At 41.8% G+C, this 15,341-nt stretch overlaps 1 protein-coding gene across 2 annotated transcripts in view; it reads left to right on the forward strand.

Annotated features, from left to right (window-relative positions):
* The window catches only part of GATB (glutamyl-tRNA amidotransferase subunit B), a 42,071-nt gene that overhangs the window by 25,122 nt on the left and 1,608 nt on the right, over window positions 1-15,341 (forward strand). For both annotated transcript variants that reach the window (XM_032748152.3, XM_012573392.5), the window contains 4 exons: window positions 1,520-1,709; window positions 8,171-8,304; window positions 8,690-8,768; window positions 14,107-14,241. In XM_032748152.3, the coding sequence (XP_032604043.2) occupies window positions 1,520-1,709; window positions 8,171-8,304; window positions 8,690-8,768; window positions 14,107-14,241 (538 nt within the window). The remainder of the gene's footprint in view (window positions 1-1,519; window positions 1,710-8,170; window positions 8,305-8,689; window positions 8,769-14,106; window positions 14,242-15,341) is intronic.

Below are 15,341 nucleotides of genomic sequence, written 5' to 3' on the forward strand. Positions count from 1 at the left end.
CTCAGCTACCAAGCCCTACCTTTCCATGCTTAGATTCTGTGATCACAGATCACAAACAGTGTTTGAAAATCCTAGCTGCTATTGAAAGGTGTCAGCATTTCATGGGCAGGTTTCTACCTTGAAGTTCTTTGTAGACCTAATGAAGGTGTTACCTTGCTAAGTACTTAGCCTTCCACTAGTGTGAGATGACAAATACTGAACCATAAAGTCACTGAGGAAGGATTTAACTGTGAGGCTGAGGGGACAGGGCATGAGTCCTGTTGCAAAGCAATGCTGCTGGGAACAAGTTCTGAGGCAACACTGCAGGGCAGCAGCACGGCTGCTTGGGGCCGTCGCAGTGCCCATCCTCCCAATAGTTCCCTATCTTTGCACCCCTGAGTAAGCTTCTTGTTACTCCCAGAGTTCACTTTCCAGCAGGAGAACTTCCAGAGCCTCTTAGCTTAGTCAGCTCTGTGTTCCTGTCAGATCTCATATTCTAGCACTGATCTTGCTACAGCAGAGCAACAATTATGAAAACATCCCACAAACTTTGAATTTAAATCTGCTTTTTAGATTATGTTTTTGTAGAAAGGCAGCAGTGATAATTCTGTGAATTCCTTGTTATGATAGGGGCAGGCATGAGGCTTATTTAAAAAGACTAATTTGAAAAAATGCAAAAGAAGATTAATTGAAACCTAGACAAAACTGATAAATCTAAGATATTTCAAAAAAAGACCATAAAGATTATTACTACTACTAAGATTATGAACAATATTGAACTGTAAACTATGTCTTTTGGGGTTTTTTGTAACTTAGTGCTGCACATTATACATTCATCTTAAAATCTGTGTTTAAGCAGATTTTAAATAGAAATCATTATAGCTCAATGCCCTTTATTCTAGTCGTTTTGAACCCCTCATTTGATCATGTAAGAGTGAAGTTTCTGCTTCAGTCGCAGTTATTTGAGTCATTTGAATTGGCCTTCTCTTTACAGGAGCCTTTTGTTCTGTGATAGCACCCTGCTGAGCACAGTAACTTTGCTTTTAGCACAGCGTGAGATTTCATCAAGATTTTTGAAGTTTGGCTGGAAAAGGTTACAACCTGCCCAGATCACTCCTGGCAGTTGGCTGTCAATCCTAGTTCTTCCCTGCCAGCCCACTCCCATTTTTATCCAGGTCTGTAATTCTTGCTTGATGCCAAAAAGAGTGGGCTGTTTCCATATCTTTTACTGGTGCTATTGGGACATTTTATTATTCTTTTTGGTGCAGAATGTTTGAATTACCCCTTTTGTATTATGAACTCTTTAACAATTGGTGGAAAATTCCTGAAGAAAAAAAAAAGAGAGGCTTTGCAAAAGTTTGGGCCTGATCTCTTTCTACTTACCAGTGATACACCAGGTCTTTAATTTTCAATATTTTGTTTAGTTGAAAGGGTGAAACAGCTTTCATGAAAGTATAAACTTGTGATATACATTTTATTCCTTGTTGCTTAGCTTCTGAGTGAAAATAATTATAAAGGAGTTTTTCTTTATTTTTACTAGGTTCATGCCAGAGCCAAACCTTCCCCCATTGATTCTGTATGATGCAAAATCTTTGCCAGCTAATATGAACCATCAGCAAGTGATAAATATTGATTGGATTCATGAGAGACTTCCTGACCTCCCCAGTGTGAAGAGAAAAAAGCTTGTTGAACAGTATGGGATTCTTCCTGAACACAGCTTCACCTTATTGGTAGGTCTATCGATCAAGTGCTAAAATAAGCCTAGATACTTCAAAGTTGCATGGTTCTTGAAAAGATTTACAAATGTCATATTAAGCAGCTGTCAGTCCTTATGAACATTCTAACTTGGAAGCGTGTCCAATACTTTGTACCATGGATGGATGGATAGAATGGTGGAAAAAATGAACCAGACACAGTGTGCCAAGAAGCGTTTCTCACGCAAAGTGCAGTCAAATAACTGGTACTTATTATTGATCTTGTCTGTCTAGATATTGCTGCACCCCTGACTGACTGCAACAAATGTACAGCTTCTGGATACTGTCCCTTGTCTGCAAGTGTCTGCTCTTCAGCTCTGGGCATGCTGCAAGGCTGGGCACATTGACCCTATTAATGAACACAAATCAAAATCCAAAGTCTAAATCTTTCAGCTTCATGTGCTCCTTGACCTACCTTCTCCATTATTGGAAACACTTCCCCCCTTCCCCCCAGATTTATTCTTAGGGAAATATACAAAATGGTTGCACAGTATCAACTTTGACCTCATAGTTCAGTTTACCAGGGACAGGTTCAGAAGAGGGGATAAGATGGGAAACAATGTGGCAAATACAGTTATAAATGAAGAAGTGACAGCAAAATCTCATAACTCCCAAAATTATTCTAGAGGACTGTGAGCTTCTTAAATGTAAACTGTCATCTCTCTTTGCCAGTGGAACTCTGGGGAGAGAGTTAGTATTCTCATCCTAGAATTAGACATTTCACATACCCAGCTAAGCCAGGAGAACGTCCCGCTTTGGTTACCACTGTCATTAGTGGAGACAGAAGGAAAAGGACTTTTTCAGAGTGAGATTCAGAGCAGAATGTAAGTACTTTAAACTGTCCTCTGGAGGAGATCCTTTCCTTTGACTATAAATGAAGGAAGAGCAGTACACATAACTACCTCATCCCTTCTTTGTATGTCTGTAATTTAATACACTTGTACAGAGGCTGATTCTACAGGAAGAAAATGATTCTCTGTTCTGAGGAGAGCTGTTAGGAAAACTGCTTTTGTGCTGCAGTACCATTTTAGTGAGTTGCAGACTGTTTGGTGGGCAGGTGAGTCATAATTCTCATCAAAGTCACAAGACTGCGTAGTGTCACAGTATTGAGAGGTGTCAGCAGTTCTTACCTTTCTATTTCATTGTACGAGATGCAGAACATGATTTTGCTGCCAGCATTCCTGTTCATGCATGCATTTTTTCACATATTTCTAACATATTAAATTAAGCATAAGAGTAGAAAGGGTAGATAGGTCCTGCATCCTTTTTTTTTTTAATTTTTCTACTTCTTCCTCTCTGTAGTGCATTGGTTCTGCCAGCTGCTAAGTACTACAGCTTCTTGCTCATTTTCCAAGGCAGTAGTACAGGGAGGAGATTAGGAAAAGCAAAATTAAGGCTTATGGCTTGAGAGAAACACTTAAGTGAAGGATCAGAGATGGGGAAAACCTGAAAATTATGCAAATACAATCACTCACCACTCCACAAGTAGACTGATGTGCTGCCAGTCTGCAGCCAATGACACTGACTACCCAAAATGCCCTTCCCTCAGTTTTCCTTGTTGAGCAGGGCAGGGAATATAACCAGTTTGGGTTGGCTGTTAGACTGTGTCCCACCTGGCTTTGTGCTCATCCTCAGCCTATTTGCTGTGGGGGACAGGGTGGAGAAAGAAAGTTGCTCAGCAGTAGCCAAAACACCTCTGTGTTGTCAGCGTTGCTGTGGTCACAAATCCAAATCTCTTTAGAACATAAACTCCATGGCAGCCACGCCCATGGAGTTCATTGGCATCAGCCCACCTTTTGTGTGTATCAAGTTGCTGGTATGGATGGCTTCTGTCATCTCTGCCAACTAGCTTTATATATTTGCCTCATAGTGCCCTTTCTTTCAGCTGTTCTCTGAAATCCTTTATTGCCTTTGCTTTTCCCCTTTTCCTTTTTGTGACCTGAAAGACAATGAGTTCCAAGCTGAAATTTGGGATTCAGCTTGTAATAAGCTAATGCATCCATTAGAATGCATGAAGCAAGCACATTCTTCATTGCAGGTCTCCTTTTATTGTGCATTAGAATGTCAGCCTGCACACTCCCCACCAGAGCTGCTTGCCTGTGCCCTGGGACACCCGTTAGCCTTAATTCATTGGGAAGCGCCCTGTCCATCGCTGCCTTCAGCTTGCATCAGAGGCTGCACAGGATCGCTGATAGGGCCAGATGCACACATCTAATGAGCATTCTTTCAGGTTAGAGCGCCCAGGAGTGCTCATTAAATAAATGGCAGTTGTAGAGGAATGGCTCTAAAATGCTAAGTCTGTTCTGCACCAACTTGATAGAGGAAGCATTTTGTGCCAAAGTTACAATCAAGCACACATATTCCAGCATGCAGGCTAGCTCCTGAGCTTGCTTCCAGAGCTTTGTCCTCATACACAGGAGCTGCCTGTACATACTGTGGTGTTGAGAAACAGATTCCTCCTTTGCCTAATTACAGGATGTACTGAAAGGGAAGAAGTACCCTATTAATATTTTCATATCTGAAATGCCTTATGTGTAAACAGCTTCATTTTTGGCAGTTTTATATAACTTGAAGAAATAAATGATGTTTCTGATTTTTCTTCATGCAGAACTATTCTTACTCATAATTCTTTGAGCCATGTAGACTCCATGGTATTTGGGTACTCAATTTCTTCATGCAGTTTCTACTTTGCTCTGTAAACCAGTAAGCAGGTAAATACATCAGTCAAGAAGGATCTCTGACAACTTTGCCAGTTATGGTATTACAATATTTTCATCTTGCTATCTGTTGAGTTAAAAAAAAAATATATATTGGCATAGACATTAGTGTATTAATGCAGACATTAATGTATTAATGTGTTAATGCAATGCTTTATTTTCAAAATGTGTGCTGAGGTCCAACCAGAAAATACATTGATTGTCACAGTACAGCATGAGAAAAAAGTCTGATCACTTCCTTTTCACATGAATTCCAAGTGTTCCTGTGCATCTGCTATTCCTCTGCTTATTCAGGTAAAAGCAACTGTTTCACTTGGGCTGATTGCCTTGGTGGAACTATCACATTGGTGACTCCTTCAGACGGTCAGAAGTGGGTTGTTGGAGAAACTGGTTTTGATCATTTGGTTTCATGCCCTGCCATTCTGAGACACCTTAGTGTACAGGTGAACTTGCGCTTCTCTTAGAATTCAAATCGTTTGACAAGAAGCTTTAGGAAAAAGTTAGAACTTTGTTTTACTAGTCTGCTTTTCTCCTGGATGTTCTGGGGTTTCTTCCCCTGACAGTCTTGTACATTTTTGCAGCAGTTGTTACCTCATGGTTGGTTATTGTAGGAACTGTGATGGTGAAAATGGGAAAAACAAAGCAGCAAATGACATTTTATTGGTGAACATTGAAGCAGTTTTCTTCTTTAGTTCTTTCGGAAACTTTACTGGTCTTTAAAATAATTTTATGTTACAGTCCCACTGTCCCTGAAGATTGTACCCATGGTATTCTGTAAAATCAAGTATTGTTTTAAATTTGTTTAAAAGGTGCCTGAAATCACTACACCTCTAGAGTTTTTTACATCTCACTGCTAAGAAATCATCATTTTAAACCATGTTTAATAAAGAAATTTGCATCTGATTGAAATATTGGTATGTCAGATTTCATGCCAGTGAGACTCGCATGAATAAATTACAGCATATTTGGTGTGTATGGGAGCACAGAGTGGCCTGGATTACAAACATGACACTACTATTCTAGATGTCTGGTTTTCTTTCAATGAAGTTTAGAGTAGAATATTCAGAATGAGGAGAGAACAGGCAGTCAGCATTCCTGTAAATCCAGCATGTTGGAGCGTGCAGTGGTTTTCAGCTCAGATTTGCTGCAAGGGACAGGTCTGTGTGAGTGTTGGTAGTTGGAGTGAATCTTGGAAGAAAGTTTACCAAAATGTAAACCAAATTGAAGTCAAGTAGTGCGGTATCTAGAAACTGAAGCTAATCAAGTTATCGCTACATTTTTTTAATATGACAAGAAAACAAGGAAAATGTTTCCTTTCTGTCAGTCATTCTGATGTTTTGATGTTCTGCCGTACTCATTTCAGTCTAGCATTACTGGGTTTTCCTTCTCTTTGGCTACAGAAAATGACAGTCTCTTTAAAAAACCCAAAATGAAATGCAAGGGAATTTTGGGTAATGTTTCTGGTTATGTGTGCACAAGTAGTGAGTATGGGGTTCAGAGACTTGGTAGCATATGTAAGTCTGTCTCCCTGAATTTTCCTGGGCTTTTCTGCACTTGGTGCCTGGAAATCATCTGATTAAAATGCAAAGGCTACATATGTTTGTCCTTGATTTTTCAAAGGTCTGGCAGCAGGATCAGAACTGCAATTCCAGCCAGGCTGTAAGTATCCAGAAACTGGGATTTGCCACTGCTAGGGATACGCTCTGTAGCCTATACATGATGGAAGTGCTGGATGTGCTGTATCTGAGCTGTGTAGCTGCATTCAGACATGTGGCATCTGCAGACATTATTTGCCTGTGCATAATGTTGTAGCTAGACCTGCTCTGTCTGGAATGTTTGTAAAACCTTCTGCAGCATGTGTAAAGAAACCAGCAATCACACATGCTCACTTTTTGCCTTTTTCCTATCTAGATTGGACAATCGTTGCTGGGTAAAGGAACCCACTATTTAAACAAACCCACTGTTTGTTTGTGCTGTTGAATCCTGAGGTGAATTAGAAAGAGTACAGTACTGGCAATACATCATTCTAGGAATTCTGCTTAACACACACAGTTTTTAATCAAGTTTACTGTGCTTTGGTAATCATGTCATTCCTTTACTGTTTTTTTTTTTAAGTCAAATTTGTTCCTGTAGTCTATTTAGTATTAGTTTTGCATAATTTGATTAGATAGTAACTGCTAGTTGAATTAGAATGCTGGAGAAGAAAAAAATGATGTCAGTGTGTATTAGATAGATAACTAGTGGGAGTTAGAAGGTTTACCTTGGTTCACAAAAGATCTCAGTGTTTTCCCAAGCTGAGAACTTGGTTTCTTTGGTCATGGTCTCAGGGTGAAGGGGATGGGTCTGATTTTTGTCACACCAGTTTTACAGCACCAATGGTAATCTAGGTACATTTGTTTTGTTTCACAGAACAGAGATCTGTAGTCTGGAGTCTTCTCAAAAGCTATACATCATTATCAATGAAAAATGTGGTATTCAGAGTTCTTGGAAATTTGTGTTGTGAAAGTTTGGAGAAGGAAAGTCTAAAATTCTGTATTGCTATGGCAGTAAATGGCCTTTAAAAACAAGGACAAATGAGGCTGTTTTGATGGGATGTGAGTGGAGAACTCGGGCTTTTTGTGGTTACCCTGCTCTCTTTTTGCTCATAACTGTTCAGAGATCTGGCTGCAGTCAGTATGTGCTTGAGAAATGTTTTTGCTGTATACTGTAGACTGTATACTTAGAATAGCTCCTTGGCTATCTCTAAGCTGTTACCTCCTGAACTTCTGAGAGCTGGCTTGTTCCCGTGCCTCTTTATGGCACACACTGCAGAAGTCCAGTGGCATGCTGGATTAGGATTCCTCCTTTAAAAGGTAGGAGCTGCCACTTCATACCTCTTCAGCCTTCAGTAAACCTAATGAGTTCTGTGCTGCATTTAAAGGTCCATCAATGCCTTGATGACAAACACCACAGCATTCAACAGACTGTGCAGTATTGGTTCTTCTAAAAACAATCTCAGATTTCACTTAGGCTATAAATTGAATCTCCCACTGTCATATTTTCTGAGCTGTTACTGTGCTGTGTAAAAGCTTACCATAGCATTTCAGAAAAAAACCTGGAAATAAAACCCTGCTTCTTACATATGACCTTTCTATATCTCTGAAGGGTAAATGCAAGCTAAATTTACTAATTTAATCCAAAATAAATAGAAGTGATTTCAAGATCAAGAGTGAAGTAGTTGCAGACAATTTCAGGAAAAAGCTCTTCTTGGTAAAAGGTAGCATGACAGCCTGTGAGAGCATTTTATTTTCTAGGATTATACATAAAACACTTGCAAAGATGAGAAAGCTTCTGTCCAAATGCTAATTTTAGGGAGGCATTAAGAGAAAAATTATAGCTCATTTGTTGGAAGTTCCACTGAAACAGACAGGCTGACAGATAAACTGTATATTCCTGTTCTAGGCATAAGATTGTTGGCTGTTATCTTAATAAAATACTCCAAAGTCTCATAATTTTGACATGAATTCACAGCTGAAGTTTACTTTAGGACTGAGCATTTATATGCTGAGTAATTGTGTAATTAATTGTAACCTGTGTCACCTGCTCCAAGTGACCCTGCCTTGACAGGGTGGTTGGACTGGATGGTCTCCAGAGGTCCCTTCCAACCCTAACAATTCTGTGATGCTGTAATCAAGTTTGCACTCCAGTATCCCTTTGATACATGTAATTTTCTATAAACAGAATGAAGATGGACTAGCAGAATTCTTTGAAAGTGTGGTAAAACAGACCCAAATGAAGCCAAAGAAGGTGATCGGCTGGATTCTAAAGGACCTGCTCAGTTACTTGAAACAACATTCCCTTACAGTAAAGGAAAGGTCAGTCTTCTTCACTGCTGCAGTGGTGAGACAAAGTGATCCTTTTGTCATGACTGGTACCACGTTACTCCATTGCTCACGGCTGCTTTAGTTGCTCTCTGTGAAGTTTGTTACTCCAGGCAGTCCTGCACAGGCCTTGGCTCTATCCTGCTGAATGGAGTTAGACAAATACATGGCAGACGAGAGGCTCATGTAGTTAAGAGTAGCAGTCAGTGTTCAGTCTTTAGAGTGTGATGATGGTAAGGCATAGTCAGGCCATTAGTACTGAACATGAGGAAAAATAGCTTGTCATACTGAACTATGTGATCTTTAGGCAAGCAGCAGTAGCACAGATACCTCAGAGAATAAGGTGCTGTAATGTAACTTCTGCCCACTTTTTCCCTAGCCCAGTTAGTTCTTTTCTCCTGGCTGACCTCTTGAACCTTCTAGAAAAAAAAGAAATTTCTTCTCCAGCAGCAAAGCAGGTAAGTACCTTTTTGATTTTGCTGTACTCTGCATCTGTGGCTGCTTACTTCAGTTACGTAGCAATTTTATAATCATTGTATATCAGTACTGCGGTTGCTTTAAAGGGAAATTATTTACAGTGTTGATAAAGGACAACTTCTGTAGCTATGCTATATACATATAATAGATGCAAATGCCTTATATTAGTATATAATCTCAGAGATATATCTGCATGTTTACTTTTAGAAGAGGCCAGAAGCTAAATAGTAGACTTAAACAATGTGAACTGAACTCAAATAAATCCTGCTTCTGAACAGAGCACACAGTAGATCTCAATTTCACTATTCTAGTCAGGCCTGTGTGAAAGGTCAGTGGGAGCTAATCCATGGCTTGCAGTTAAGATGAGACTATCACTTACTAGATTCCTAGGGACAGTAAAGTCTACATTCCCAAGCATTAGCACATGGGAAGGCATAGAATTCATCCAAGTGCAGTCACAAAAAGAGTTCTGCATTGGTGTACCTGAGTCAAAAGTGGCAGAGGTCTAGCCTTTTTTTTATCCTTGCTTCTTTGAGCAAGTGCTATCATGAAGCTCTCAAGCAAGTAAAGCTAGGTTTGTTTTTTTTTTTCATCTTGCCCTGGACAGTCTGAAAAAGCAGCTCTTGATGATTTATATCTAAAATTGTGAACTGGTTATGATAGAATAGGACTGCTGTGTTGTAGCCAAAATTTAGAGGCTTTTTTTGTGATGGGCCATAATCAGTCATTCACCATAAATTGTTGCAAGCTCATTTATATGGAATGATTTGTCTTTTCAGATTAATTGTTATACTCTAGTTAAGTGCATTAGGTGACTGTTTCAGTGTTTATCAGTGAAACTGTTAATGAACTGTGAATGAACTTTCTTGTGTGTTTTCTTTTTTTGGAGATGCTTGTGGTTCTTAATTAAGTTGGTCTGTCTGTGGATAGCCAGCTGCATAAGACAGGCATCATAAATAAGGATTTAAGTGCCTGGCTTCAGGCATGTGTGTTTGGAAATTTTGTATTGGAGAAGTAAAAGCTTCATAAAGGAGATAAAGTATTAATAGGAAAAGGACTGGAATGCAGAGCAGCTCTTTGCCTGCGGGGTTGTGACACACCCATCAGTTTGGTGTCCGTGTTTGAAAAGGAAGCTTCAGAACTCCAGTCTGAAGTCTCTTCCTTATGGAGATAGGGACAAGGTACTAATGCTCTTCTATGGGATTTTCTGCTTTGTGATATATTTGTGTGCCAGGCACTTCTGACACGTTGTGAAGTGTCAGGAATTTCAGAAATGCATTTGTTGTTTAATTACCAGCTCCTTGTAATGTGCATGTTGTCCTCAGTGATCTGAAACTGGACCCAGAAATCGCAGTAGTTTGCCCTCACCAAGAGATGATACTATCAAACTGCAGAAACCTTGCCACATTTAGAAAAGTATTTTGGTTGCCTGGATGTCAGAAGAGTAACAAATGTTTATAACAATTCTCAGCAGTAGGCAGAGACGCTGGATGGCCCGAGGGCAGAAAGTGCTATATATACACACCAGCAGATGAATTGCAGCTCTTGGGGAGGGGAGCATGATCTGCAGTGGCAGACACTGATCCAGTGGGAAAGGATGGAAGGGTCTGATGGGGTGAGCACACAGACATGTGTACACATATGTGCTCGCTGCGGGAAGCTGTTAACCACTTAAATTATTTAAAAGGCTTTGTGTTTGGGCTCTGCTGTCTAAGGCAGTAAAAGAGACAGATAAAAGCCGTGAGCACTGGCTGTACAAACTGAGCATTGTGTGGTGGGGTGCAGTGCTAAGCTAAGAGCACTGTGTGCTCACATAATTACCATGTAGGTAATTACAGAGCTCATGCCCAACTTGCCATCAAACATAGCATCCCACTCCAGAGGTCTCCAAAGCAGTTCCAGGCTGGTGTGCCTGTGCAAAGGGGGGAGCAGCTTCTAGCTCTGCTGGTGCATGGGGCTGTGGGTGAGCATGTCCTGGATCAGATGGATACACATTGCCTATGGCCCAGCCCAGAGGCACCATTTGGAAGCCCACAGTGCGAGGAGTCGGTGCTGCTCACCCAGGGCTGAAACCAGTCTGATGGGGAGTGTGCCTGCGATGGGGCCTTGCTCCTCAAGTTGCCAGGCTGGCAGGAGGTCCATGCCTGGCGTAACAGGCCTGCCTGTGAGTTACGGTGTTATAGGAGGAAGCTGGTTCCTGGGCCAGGGAAGTGGAAACTTGTCCCTGCTGCCAACAGCCATCCTGGAGCAACTCTGTGTGGACACCCTTGTCACTGGTTCATGGGGGATCCATGCCCAGCAGGCCATGAAGCAGAGCAGACCTTGGGTTTTGCTGGCTTCTGCAGTTGCATAGGTCACCCACATAGGAATAACTTCAACAGACCTGCTTGGCACTCCTACTTTAAAGTAGATAGCAGGGAAATGAGTACAGTACCCATACCTAAACAGAACCATTTGCTTTGACAATTATGACTACACCATCTGGAGGACTGGACCCAACCTGCCCCCCACTTCTCTGAGAGGCTGAGGGACACCCGCCAGACATGACAGCTTCCGCCACTGGAGAGGAGAGGTGCCCACAGGACTTGCTGGAATGGTGCTACCTGCTGCTTTCATCCTGTCCTTGGCAGCAAATCACTGCAGATAGGGTTTCCAGTTGGAGCATTCTTAGGCACAGCAGTCAGCTGGCATGGTCACCAGTTGCAAAATGTTTGATATGATGCCCATGACAGCCAGACGTGTAAGTCCTGATTAATTCATCTTGACCAATGCTGCTAAACCTGCATAGGTGGAGACCACAGAACATCATTAAAATTTAATCATGCTCAGGCAAGAATCAATAGTAGAAGCTACTGAGATTTCAGTAATGGAAATGAGGCCTGAGATTCACGTTTTGGCTCTGGAGACTTCATAATTTGATCCTCCTGTGCTGGTGCAGGCAGTTTGTGTAAATGAGTTGAAATCATTTTTTAAACTGCTTTCTTTAGATTTGTACTCCTTGCCAAGTGGAGAAACACATTTTTTAAAAGTGCATTTTTGACAGGTCTTGGCCACATCTCTTTCTGCTTTCCTACATACCTGTAAACAAGCAAGGGCCTTGATAACATTGTTGCTCTACTAAGTGGAGGTGCTTGTTACCAAATGGGAAGGGACACATGATGCAGCTGTCACAGAGAAAATCTGGTGCCTTCAAGGTTTCTAATGGGCAGGCTTTCCTCAGTGCCAGGAAATATTTGGCATAGGCGTAACAGGGAAATCAGAGCTGGATCTCTGACTGTCAAGCTATCCTGCCCCTGATCTAAGTCAGCCTGATGTACGTGTTGCTCCTGGGTAACTGCCATGGTTGGCTGCGTAGATTTTGTTCATTGCAGATTTCCCCTTCCTGCAGCCCATGGCATCCTGCTTGAATACACACCAGTCCTAAAAAATCTCATCTTCCTTTTTCCAGGAGAATGAAAGGGCTTATTCATTGTCCACTCTGATTTGTGCAGTACTTTAGACTGTCCGGGGCGTTTTGCTAGAGGTTGTGCTGTGCTTGGCAAGGACAGGGCTCATTCTGATGGGTGACATACAGGATGGGTGCCTTGGGAAGCCTCCAGGACAGAAACCTCCCTCAGGGAAGAAGCAGAAGGGCTGCCAAGAGAAGCAATGGAGTGCAAAAAAAAAAAAAAAAAAAAAACAAAACAACAAAAAAACACTAAACCCAAAAAATTTTTAAAAAATTACAAAAAAAGGCAGACAGGCTGAATCTCTGTTGGATGTTGGATGTATTTATTTCTAGGGTTATTCCAGGTAGCACTGACATGATGATTTTTAAATATCACACTAGAAGGAAGATCTTGTCGAAGACATCATACACAGCACTGATTTATACAGTGTAAAGATCTGGAAGCTTTACTTATAGCTATTGTAACACTGGCTGCTTATCAGTAACTCCAATATTGTGATCTGCTTTTGGCCCTCTCTCAAGGAAAAATTAAGATGTAGCTGCCACAATACAGCTGTGTGTCATTACCCTCTCACAAGGTCTCCAGAAGAGTTGATAAGATCCCATAAAAAGCTTCAGAGTGCCACTGGCAAACAAATATCCTCCTGCAGCAATTGTATGAATGCACAGTTCTTAAATACTTGCTGTGAACAGAGAACTCTTTAACCAAAGGTCTTTTGTACCTGCAAATTTGTCATGCAGAAGCAAATTGCTGGGGTAGTTAAGATCCCATCTCATGTGCATCATTCTACCTGAGTTCTCTTGCTGCCCTGCAAGTTATTTAACATGCAGTTTGAATGCCCCTCCTTGTCTTCCCATCAGAGCCTCTTCTTCATCCTACAGGGAATATTTAATGCTGAAATCTTGACATGGCATGCATTTCCATACTGGGACACAGCAATAGCCCAAACATACAATTATATTTTCAGCTCAGGATGGAGCACAATGAGTTGCTTTAATAAGGGTTTTCTTACTCTCCTCCCACGGCCCTGAAATAAAAGCAAAGGGAATACAGAGAATGACTGCCCAAGGAAATTGGTTTTTTATAAATGTTCTCTCCTCTCAAGTGTATTCCAGGGTAATAGTCCTGCTGCAGTGTAGGAAAACACTAGCATTAACAAGTGATTATTTCACAGACCTAGGTTTGCCCAGCAGTCCAGTACTTGGAGATGATGCATAGGTGGGCTGGAGCTGCTGCATTCATTCTGCTTGGCACCATTTTTCTTCTGCTTTGTCATACATATCCTCATTACAGCCTGCTGGCAAGGACTGGTAATGGGATGACTTACCTGGGATTGGACTTGGTACAATAGTCAGCTAATTGTCGGTTCTTGGGCAGAGCCATTGCTCGTGGAGATGCATTTCCTTGTTGCTCCCAGACAGGTCTGTGAATGATGTGAGAAGAGCAGGAGTACTGGTGGAGGAGCAGCCTTGCAGCCATTCCCGCTGTGGTGGCTCCTCTCCCAGCCAGGGAGCAGCAGCTCTGGGCATGAGGAGCAGGGGGTTGTGCTCAGCAATCCCCTCTGGAGAGACCCTGGCACTGGGGGAGCGGGCAGGGCTCGGGCTGCAGGAGGCTGCACGGCCCCTGCTGTGAACCATTAACCTGGACTCCTGCTGGAAGTGGCAGTGCTTTGTCTCAGTTCAGGTGGCAGAAAATGAGGGAGGTACAAGGACTGTTTCAGAGAGACACATGATTAAATCTTGGGTTTGTTCATGTTTAGACAATCTGCTCTTAGCAAAAATAGGGCTTCTTGGATCCATAACCAAACTACTGTATTTAAATTATGTTGGCAAGTCAAGCCACTGACCTCTGCTTTTATTGTGATTTTCAGGTGTTTATGGAATTGTGGAAGGGAGAAGGGAAGACTCCCCTTGAAATTGTTAAAGAACAGAAACTTGGACTGTTACAGGATCAAAAAGAGCTTGAACAGATCTGCCAGGCAGTGATTGATGGACAAGAAAATGAGGTGATTATGATGATGCTGGGAACCTTCTGCACTGAGGCAGTCTGTGGCACTGAAAGGGGGTTAAAATAGCCTCTCTTTTTTTTCCCTTTTTATGGCATTTGAGCTCTAGAGCCAGAGCAGTAAAGCTGCTGCCAAGATATTACCAAGCTTTTCTTCTTTCTTATTTTACTAAGTGGGCTTTTTGAAACTGAAGATTACACAAAATGATCTGCAAAACAAATTAGCAGTCTGGCTAATGTGCTAAGTCATTCTGAGAGCACATAAAACTTTAATGCAGGAAAGCAAAACTGCAGGGCCCTGTCCCTCTCCAGCTGTACATTAACCTGACCCTGCCACCCAGCCATATAACTCTGATTTTTATGTCATCTGTTGTGATATTGGGGCAATGCTGTTAAACTGTTCTTAAGCTGAAGTTACCTGCCAGCAAGGCATATATTAGTTATGGAATTAGAGACTGTATCAGAGCTGGCAAGGCAGAAATTCTGCTTGCATCTGACTTTTTGCCATGTCCCTGTCTCTGTCCACTGCCAAAGAGATGAACCTTGCTGGCTCTCCTGCCTGACAGTGGCTGTGGGATGGGGAGGAGTCAGAGCCCTGTGACAGCAGCAGCAGCTTCAGAGCTGATGCCCACTCTGCTGTTCTGCTGGGCTGTGACAGCAACACAAACGCTCCCCTGTGGGGGGATGATTGGCTCTTCCCCATCTCCTTGAAAGACACACAGCAGCCAGTGTGGCTCAGTCTAACAAGGTCTGAGCTGGAAAAAAAGGGAAAAAACCCTTGTTGATCGTGAAGGGGAGGAGTGGGAAGGGATCTTGACAGAGTCTATATAATCTGCTTTATAAAAAGCAAAATGAAAACAAGTACTTATATGTTCTCTGGAGCAAAAATGTAAAAGCAGAAGTGAATAGCTTACTTCTAATATAAACAATGTCTAGCTCCATTTGCCATTTGGAAAAAAACATTAACATCTTTTGAGAACAATACCGCCCACTCCAGATCTCATTGGGGGATGCTAACAGCTTTGCAAGAGCTTTTGATAAAATGAGCTTGCAGTAGGTCGGCGTGACCTCCATCCGACTTGACTCATTTGCAGAGCCTGA

The sequence above is a fragment of the Taeniopygia guttata genome, chromosome 4 (genome assembly GCF_048771995.1).
Source record: "Taeniopygia guttata chromosome 4, bTaeGut7.mat, whole genome shotgun sequence".
Lineage (NCBI taxonomy): Eukaryota > Metazoa > Chordata > Aves > Passeriformes > Estrildidae > Taeniopygia > Taeniopygia guttata.